This window comes from Cebus imitator, unplaced genomic scaffold (assembly GCF_001604975.1).
Source record: "Cebus imitator isolate Cc_AM_T3 unplaced genomic scaffold, Cebus_imitator-1.0 Scaffold85, whole genome shotgun sequence".
NCBI lineage: Eukaryota > Metazoa > Chordata > Mammalia > Primates > Cebidae > Cebus > Cebus imitator.
This window is the reverse complement of record NW_016107400.1, coordinates 2,787,400-2,797,060: the sequence shown is the minus strand read 5'-3', so window position 1 is coordinate 2,797,060 and position 9,661 is coordinate 2,787,400. Positions and strand designations below refer to the sequence as shown.

Genomic DNA, 9,661 nt, shown 5'->3' with positions numbered 1-9,661 from the left:
TTATGGGTTTCAGAGGATGATAGTCCCCAAACTCCAATGGTACTGCCTCCAGTCGACATGATGCGAACTCAGCTTTGTAGTTCCTGTTCCTGGAGTGCCTGGTCAACAGCAAAACAGAGCCAATTAGTGGATGGGGACACTTAAACTGCTAAAAACTTCTGGTGAGACTTTCTCAATGATGTGGTAGTTCAGAGCAGCGCAATATTCTGACCAAGGTCAAAAAGAAACTACATTTAAAAACAAACTTTTTGGCCAGGCACGGTGGATCATACCCGTAATCCCAACACTTTGGGAGGCCTAGGCAGGCAGATCACTTGAGGTCAGGAATCTGAGACCAGCCTGGCCAACACAGTAAAACCCTATCTCTACTAAAAATATAAAAATTAGCTGGGCATGGTGGTGCATGCCTGTAAACCCAGCTATTTGGGAGGCTGATGCAGGAGAACTGCTTGAACCTGGGAGGTGGAGGTTGCGGTGAACTGAGATGGCCCCACTGCGCTCCAACCTGGGCCACAGAGTGAGACTCCATGGCAAACAAAAAAACAAACACATTTTTTAAAAATCTGTTTGAAGGTATAAAGAGCTGCCAGCATACTGGACTTGTCATGCCACACACCAGAAGACGGGAAAACTCACTACAGTGACTCTAAAACTCCTTGCCCAGCTTTCCTGCTCAGGGCATTTATGAATTCCTCAGCATGGGACAAGACGCTGACACCAAGCAGAGGGCAGCTGTGAGGCAGCAGAGCAGCTGAAAGGGCTCTAAGGAAACCTCACAGAGCTGCACAGATCAACAGGAGTCCAGGGCTATCAAGACAGCCAGGAGGAAGAGGAGAGAGCACAGGGAAGACAGAAATCCAGCCCAGATTTCCCCTCAAGGTATTCACCCATTGAGCTGCACTGGGCAAGAGAAAGCCAAACAGAAAGAAAATGAAGAGCTCACGATGTTTTCACTGGTTTCATGAAGGTTCAACAAGATAAAGGATTCGTGAGCTGGAAAATAAAGGGGGAGGCTGAAGCATGGGGCAGAAAAGCACAGGCAGACAGACGGAATTTCAAAGACACGAGGGATGAGAAGAGAAGGCTAACACACATATAATTGGAATCCCAAAGAGGAAGAGAGAGAGAATGTGCAAGAACAGTCTCTAAAAAGATTATAGGTGAAAGTTTTCTAAAACCAAAGAAAGACATCAAGCTACAGACTCAAGAAACATCCATGGCCCAAGTAGGACAAGTACAAAGGCAAACAGACAAAACACACTTAGAGCCTTTATGGTAAAATGTATAGAAACCAAAAGAATTTTTCTTTTTACTCTTTTTTTAAGTTTTTTTGAGAGATGGTGTCTTCCTATGTTGCCCAGGCTGGTCTTAAACTGCTGGGCTCAAGTGATCCTTCTGCCTCAGCCTCCCAAAGTGATGGGATTACAGGCATGAGCCACCCTGCCCAGCCTTCTTTGAGCATTTTAAAGATACTGTTCCTGTGTCTTCTTTGCTCATCTTTGTGCCGCAAAAGTCTTATTGTTGCTCCTTTGAAAATAAGGTATCATTTTAAGAAATTCTCAGCCAGGCATGGTGGCTCACACCTGTAATCCCAGCACTTTGGGAGGCCAAGGCAGGTGGATTGCTTGAACCCAGGAGTTCAAAACCAGGCTGGGTAACATGACAAAACCCCATCTCTACAAAAATAAAAATTAAAAAAAAATAAATTAGCTCGGTGTAGTGGTATATGCTTGTAGTCCCAGCTACTCTGGAGGCTGAGGTGGGATGACAGGAGTTCAAAGCTGCAGTGAGCTATGATCGCACCACTGCACTTCAGCCCGGGCAACAAAATAAGTCCATCTCTCTTAAAAAGAAAAAAGAAATCTGAAGGAGAGGAACACAGGAGTGGGGAGAAGGCAGAAAATGTTTTAAAATGATTCTCTTTACATTCTTAATCTCTATTATGAAGATCTGGGAATTTGATTTCATACCTTACAGTTTAAAAAAAAATTTTTAACTCACACACTTAACCAAATGTTTTACGCATGTGTGTATCCACATATAATTTTAAAAGCTACCACAGTCACGGAATGTCAGGTCCACAAAGTCAAAGACAAGTTAACCTATCTGACCCCTTTCTCATCTCCTCCCTTGACTCTCCAAGCAGAACATCTCAGCCAGTATGGAAAGTGACAAAGTCTCTCCTTGACCTAACTCTGTGCAGGCTCCTCTGAGTTCTCTCCCCAGCTAGTGGTTGGCTATTGGATTTCCAAGTCTGCTTTTGCACTACCCAGTTTTAGCAAGAATTCTGTTAAGTTGGTTGAGCCAGAATCCCCCTCCATATCCAATCGCTCTCAATATCTGATCAAATTCTTCTTCTATCCCCACTTGGCTATAAATTTCCACTTCTTGTTACATTAGGAGTGGAGGCCAATCTCTAGCCCTTATTGCAAAATCCCACTGCAGCAGCCCCCTAAAGCCTCTCTCATTTTCTTTAACAAGTGCCATGAATAATAGTTTTTCTTTCCTTTCCCTTCCTTTTTTTTTTTTTTTTTTTTTTTTTTTTTTTTTTTTTTTTTTTTTTTTTCCCCCAATCTTTCTCCTTTTTTCCCTTTCCCTTCCTTTTTTTTTTTTTTTTTTTTTTTTTTTTGTTTTCCCTCTTTTTTTTTTTTTTTTTTTTTTTTTTTTTTAAACAGAGTCTCTCTCTGTCACCCAGGCTGGAGTGCAGTGGTGCGATTTCAGCTCACTGCAACCTCCACATCTCAGGTTCAAGCCACCCTCCTGTCTCAGCCTCCAGAGTAGCTGGAACTAGTTATATAGACTATATAGCTAATTTTGTATTTTTTAGTAGAGATGGGGTTTCACCATGCTGGTCTTGAACTCCTGACCTCAGGTGATCCACCCGCCTCGGCCTCCCAAAGTGCTGGGATTAGAGGCATGAGCCACTGCATCTGCCCAATAGTTTTGCTTTAACAAAAGACATGCACACTTCTCATTTGTCAAATACCACATTCCAGAAAAACAGCTTTTCTAGGCACATGGGACAATTCTTGTCTCCCCCAACCCACTTTGGGAAAGAGGAACCTCAAAGAGCACAGGGACTTTCCTTGGCCTCCAAGTCCCTTAAATTCATCCCCCCACCCCACCTTCTGCTCCCATTGAGATTCCCAACTTCATTAACCTTTGTATGAAATACTAGTACCCCAGACCTAATTGTGCCATGCAACTGATCAGCTTTACCCAACCAATATCCTCCATTAACCCAGAAATCCAAGCCAGTACAAACAAATTGTGCTCCCATGTAATTTCATTTCTATCTTTTCTAAATGAACTCAGCTTTGAGTATAGGGGAGGAGGAGAAAGGTGGTTGACAATAACCAGTTCGACTTTTATTTTTTTTAGGGGAAAATCCCTTTCACAAGATATTGCCTACTCCCTCTGGGGTCATATTTATAAAATATATACTGTCTTCATCTTCCAAAAGACTGCAATTGAAATCACCTATGAAATATTCTTCCAAACTCCCATCTCATCAAGGATGCCATCAGGCAATCCTTGATTAAAAAAACAAAACCCCCAACAGTCAAGATGGAGTTTAAAACATCAAATGACACTTTTCTTCTTTTCAAATCACTTTTTTTTTTTTTTGTCACAAAGTCTTGCTCTGTTCCCCAGGATGGAGTGCAGTGGCATGATTTCAGCTCACTGCAACCTCCACCTCCTGGATTCAAGCAATTCTCCTGCCTCAGCCTCCCGAGAGGCTTGGATTACAGGTGTGTGTCACCATGCCTGGTTCATTTTTGCATTTTTAGTAGAGATGGACTTTCACCATATTGGCCAGGCTGGTCTTGAACTCCTGACCTCAAGTGAACTGCCCACCTTGGCCTCCCAAAGTGCTGGGATTATAGATGTCAGCCACCCTGCCCAGCTTCAAATGACTCTTAAGTTTGTCAGTTGTCAAGAAAAGTAGAATGTTAAAAGGTTCATTTAACAAAGAGAAAATTTAATATGACCAGAAAGTCAGTTCCAAATGTGTTTTCTGTCCCTAATGGAATTACTAACCAATCAGTCTGGGTGCAGTGGCTCATACCTGTAATCAAACACTTTGGGAGACGGAAGTGGGGGGATCACCTGAGGTCGGGAGTCGAGACCAGACTGGCCAACATGCAGAAACCCCATCTCTACTTAAAAAAAAAAAAAAAAAAAAAAAAAAAAATAAAAAAAAAAAAAAAAAAAAAAAAAAAATTACTGACAAATCAACAGCTGAGCAAACGCTAGATCAAAACAGAAATATAACTTCATATGCAATACTCAAATAACAGTTCTTACTTATTGTGCACTTACTATATAGGAGGCTCTAGGCCAGCCTTTACCTCCATTTCCTCATTTCATCAACCCAACAATGTAGGTACTATATCCACTTTTCAGATGAAGAAGCAGAGGCTGTTCAAATTTTGCTAATTTGTCAAAAGTGAGAGCAGCAATAGAAACCAATTCATTAGTTCCAAAGATTATCAATAGGTCATGTTGAGAACTTTAAAAATTAAGTATATGTCTATGTCTCTTAAAAGAGCCAAGTTTTAAAATGAATTTTATTTTTTTAAAAAAAAGGGGAGGTCTGGCACTGTGGCTCACACCTGTAATCCCAACACTTTGGGAGGCCAAGGCAGGTGGATCACAAGGTCAGGAGTTCAAGACCAGCCTGGCCAAGATGGAGAAACCCCATCTCTACTAAAAATTACAAAAAAAAATTAGCTAGGTGTGGTAACAGGTGCCTGTAATCCCAGCTACTCAGGAGGCTGAAGCAGGAGAATTGCTTGAACCTGGGAGATGGAGGTTGCTGTGAGCCGAGATGGCACTACTGCACTCCAGCCTGGGAGACAGAGCGAGACACCGCCTCAAGAAAGAAAGAAAGAAAAAAAAAAAAAAAAAAAAAAGGAGGGGGGCGGGAAATGGTGGTGAAAAAATACTTCTGGGCTGGGCAAGGTGGCTCATGCCTGTAATCCCAGCACTGTGGGAGGCCAAGGCAGCTGGATCACCTGAGGTCAGGAGTTTGAGGCCAGCCTGGCCAACATGGAGACGCCTCATCTCTACTAAAAACACACAAAAAATTAGCCGGGTATGGTGGCACACACCTGTAATCCCAGCTACTCGGGAGGCTGAGGCACGAGAATCGCTTGAACCTGGGAGGCAGAGTTGCAGTGAGCCAAGACAGCTACATTGTACTCCAGCCTGGGCAACAGCACGAGACTCCGTTTCAAAAAAATAAAAATAAAAAATACTGCTTCTGGAAATAAATCTTAGAAAAAAATTTTCTTCCTGAAAGCCCACTGTAAACCATCATATTTTGATTTTCTACCACCTCTTTGATTATTTCCTCAAATTTGCTCTCAGATCCTTATTTGAGATGTTAAAGGATTTTCTTGAATCCCTGGGTCTTTGGTAAGGATAACAGCGACCTCCTGTGGGCGTTTTCTCAAAAATCATTCCTTTTCTTTTTGCTAACATAGTGATATAAAGTGGTAAAAATCCTCATAATTCCAATCCCCAACAATGCAAAGGGCTTGTCTGGATCACTGGCACCTGCCACAGGAAAAAAAGCCACTATTTCACACCTCCACTCTTGGCTGAGCTTACCCTTTGGCTACTCAAAGTACAGTTCACAGATTACCAGCAATTACATTACCTGGGCGGGCTGAAATACCCCAGGCCTATGGAATCACAATCTGCATTTTAACTAAATCCTCAGGTGGTTTATATGCACATTAAAGGTTGAAAACTGCCTATTTTAAAATTATTTACCTCTGACAGTATGAATGCACAGAAATCCCACTATGATTAACCAAATTAATCTCCTTATACTGGAAACACCAAAATCCACTAAATGCTTTGCCCAGCTATTTTAATTCTCAAGTAATTTTCTGGTTACTAATCACATAATCAGACCACACAGCTTTTTCTTACACACACACACACACACACACACACACACACACATATACAAACACCCTCTCTTAAAATGATGTAGAGATTCTGACTCCAAAGGTTGGTATTTCTTTTTTTTCTGAGACAGAGTCTCACTCTGTCATCCAGGCTGGAATGCAGTGGCTCAATCTCGGCTCACTACAACCTCTGCCTCCTGCGTTCAAGCAACTCTCCTGCCTCAGCCTCCTGAATAGCTGGGACTACAGGCATGTCCCACCATACACAGGGAATTTAATTTTTTTGGTAGAGTCAGCGTTTCACTATGTTGGCCAGTCTGCTCTCAAACTCCTGACATCAAGTGATCCACCGGCCTCGGCCTCCCAAAGCGATGGAATTAGAGGCATGAGCCACCTCCCCTGGCCCAAAGGGTGGTCACACTTTCCAAGTGTGCCATAACCACAGGATTAAACAGAAAATGTGATCCAGCGTATACAGGACATCTCATCTCCTAGCCAGGCCGAAATATAGCAGGAATAGCAAAAAGTGTGGTAAAAAGAGGCATTCCTTGGGGGACCCATGGCAAGGCAGTGAGATTTGGCGAACCCCGCAAGCCAGAAACCTCAGCCCAGGATATAGATTTGAGGTCCAGCTGACCAGGATGATTACAATCACAGTCTCTGGCTTCCAAACCTCAGCTGTCCCTTGCGGGGCTAATGATTTTAAGTAAACTGCTTCATTTCTCTGCCTCTATTTCCGCATTTGAAACATGGGTTGCTATAAGAACTGAATTACGTTACACGTTATACACTAAGTGTGGTATCTGACACAAAATAAGAGCTTGATAAAGTAAATTTAATGACAGAAACTCATTTCTCCTCTGCAGTCCTCCTCAGTTTCCTCATTCATTCGTAAATACTATTCAGTACTCACCAGCACGTTCTAGGCTCCAGATACAAAGATGAACAAAACTCAGTCCCTTTAACTTTTTTTTTTTTTTTTTTTTTTTGAGACGGAGTCTTGCTCAGTCACCCAGGTTGGAGTGCAATGGCGATCTCGGCTCACTGCAACCTCTGCCTCCTGGGGATCAAGCAAGTCTCCTGCCTCAGCCTCCCAAGTAGCTAGGATTACAGGCACCTGCCATCATGCCCAGCTACTTTTTGTATTTTTGTAGAGACAGTGTTTCACCATGTTGGCCAGGCAGATCTGGAACTCCTGACCTCAGGTGATCCGCCCGCCTCAGCCTCCCGAGTAGCCAGGATTACAAGCACCTGCCATCATGCCCAGCTACTTTTTGTATTTTTGTAGAGACAGGGTTTCACCATGTTGGCCAGGCAGATCTGCAACGACTGACCTCAGGTGACCTGCCGCCTCAACCTCCCAAAGTGCTGGATTACAGGTGTGAGCCACTGCACCCAGCCAATCCCCTTAACTTTTAAGGAGAAGTCTAGTAGGGAAACTGAAAGATGAATGCACACTACAAAAAGAAATGTTCAGAGCATGGGCCAGGAGCGGTGTTTCATGCCTGTAATCCCAGCACTTTGGGAGGCTGAGGTGGGCAGAGCACCTGAGGTCAGAAATTCGAGACCAGCCTCACCAACAGGGAGAAACCCTGTCTCTACTAAAAATACAAAATTTGTCAGGCGTGGTGGTGAGCGCTTGTAATGCCAGCTACTCAGGAGACTTAGATAAAGAATTGCTTGAACCAGGAGGCGGAGGTTGTAGGGAGCCAAGATCTCAGCCACTGCTCTCAAGCCTGGGCGAGACTCCTTCTCAGGAAAAAAAAAAAAAAAAAATTAGAGCAGGGCCGCATTAGGAACTTTAGAGACGCTAAACACTCAAATTGTTACGGCATCTGTTTTCCTGCTGTAATATAAAATTAAAATGCCAAAGGTAAAAATGTACCAGGATGCAGTGATTAACAGAGCATCTTCCTGGATTTTCTGATTGCAAACTCCAGATAAATCCACTGAAGCCAAATGTTTCTCATGTTTTTGGTTAGCTTTTTGGTCAAGCCAGTATGACTTTTTTCTTTTTTTTTGAGACAGTCTCACTCTGTTGCCCAGGCTGGAGTGCAGTGCGGCAATCTTGGCTCACTGCAACCTCTGCCTCCCAGGTTCAAGCAATACCCCTGCCTCACCCTCCCCAAATAGCTGGGATTACAACGCCCACCACCACGCCCGGCTAATTTTTATATTTTTAGTAGAGATGAGGTTTCGCCACGTTGGCCAGGCTGTTCTCAAACTCCTGACCTCGGGTGATCCACCAGCCTTGGCCTCCCAAAGTGCTAGGATTACAGGCGTGAGCTACTGCGCCCAGCCAGCACGACTATTAACTGAAGGAAAACTCAGGGCGTGGAAGTGCTCAGAGGCATTCAATGCTGATGTAGTGTGCCAAGAAAGCAGTCTCCTAAGGGTTGGGCAAGTGAAAGGAATAAGGCAAAATCAGCTGTTTATCAAGCACAAAATCAGAAGGCTGTACCTACTTCTAACGTCTTTCATTCGCTCATTGAATCTAAGCTACTTCACATCATTAGGAGAGAAAGTAAATTATCTCACCTTATGAGACGCAGGAGAGATTCCGCGTCCCCAAATCCCACTATCACCAACACAACTTGCTCAAGTTCTTCACTCACACACTTACCACCTGCTGGACGCTGAAGCTTCAGTCACTCCCAGCTACTCCAACCACAGGGGACTTACGGGCCTGCCAACCTTGGCACACGCCAAGCCCTCACCTGTGCTGACCTCCTATTTATCCTCCAAGACCCAATTTAACTCTCCCTCTCTGAAGTCTTCCCCTAGCCCCCAGGTGGGGATAATCGCTTCCTTCTCGGTGTCTCATCCGAACGCCTTCTTTGGACATCCCTCTACTGTGTGTCTGCACCGTTATACTCTCACCTCCTTGAGGCCAAGGAATACGTCCGAGGGCTCTGCTTAGAGTAGTATGAATAGCGGCCATTTCACAGGTGAGAAACGCAAGTCTCCAGGTGAACAGGGCAGCTCAGGATAACTGACCGACAGCCACGTCTGCCAACTCGTCTAGACTGAGAGCCGAGTCCACCATTCCCTTCAACCCGCGCCAACTTCTGGAGACGCGGAAGCCGGGAAACTCAAGTTTTCTTTAGGGAATGAATGGACAGGGGGCTGTGGAAGGCCGCAGAGAGGCAGCAGACTGGGAGAGAACCAAGAACCCGCCAGTCTGGCTTCAGGTTGCTCCGCTGGACCGCAGTAGCGGCCAGAGATTCTACGGTCAAGACAACTTAGGGGTGGGCAGTCGACCACCAGAACCTGACAGAGAGGAATTCACATTCTCAGACCCAGACAGACTCCGACACAACCGAGGACAGCCCCTCCCGAACCGCGGCCGCCGCTGCTAACTTACCAAGGGAAGACCGCCATCTTCCCAGTCACATGACCGCTTGTTCTGGGGCCGTCGGCCCAGCTTCCGCCGTCCAGACCCCGCCCCGCCCCGCCCCGCCCCGCCCCGCCCCGCCCCGCCCCGCCTCGCCTCGCCTCGCCTGCCCTGACCGCCATCTTTGTGAAGGGCATCTGCCCGCCCCGCAGAGTCCGAACGGACCTTCTGCAGGCGCCATGCTTGAGAGGGGCAGCTGCCTGCTCAGGACGGCCCAGGTTACGACTTCCGCCTGCGCCATGCTTTTGAGGAGCAGCGTCGGCCTCTAGTAGCGTGCCGCAGAGTTTCTATGAGCCATGATTGTAAAGGGCAGCTGACTACAGGGCCGGGTGGTCCTGCCTCTGGG

The 9,661-nt window shown here is 45.4% G+C and overlaps 1 protein-coding gene across 1 annotated transcript in view; it reads right to left on the bottom strand.

Annotated features, from left to right (window-relative positions):
* VPS35L (VPS35 endosomal protein sorting factor like) overlaps window positions 1–9,342 on the bottom strand; it is a 140,599-nt gene extending 131,257 nt beyond the window's left edge. Inside the window, exons 1-2 of the mRNA XM_017534287.2 lie at window positions 9,286–9,342; window positions 1–98 (exon numbers count right to left, since the gene is read on the bottom strand). Coding sequence (XP_017389776.2) covers window positions 1–98; window positions 9,286–9,302 — 115 coding nt within the window. The 5' untranslated portion in view covers window positions 9,303–9,342. The remainder of the gene's footprint in view (window positions 99–9,285) is intronic.
* Window positions 9,343–9,661: the final 319 nt, after the last annotated feature.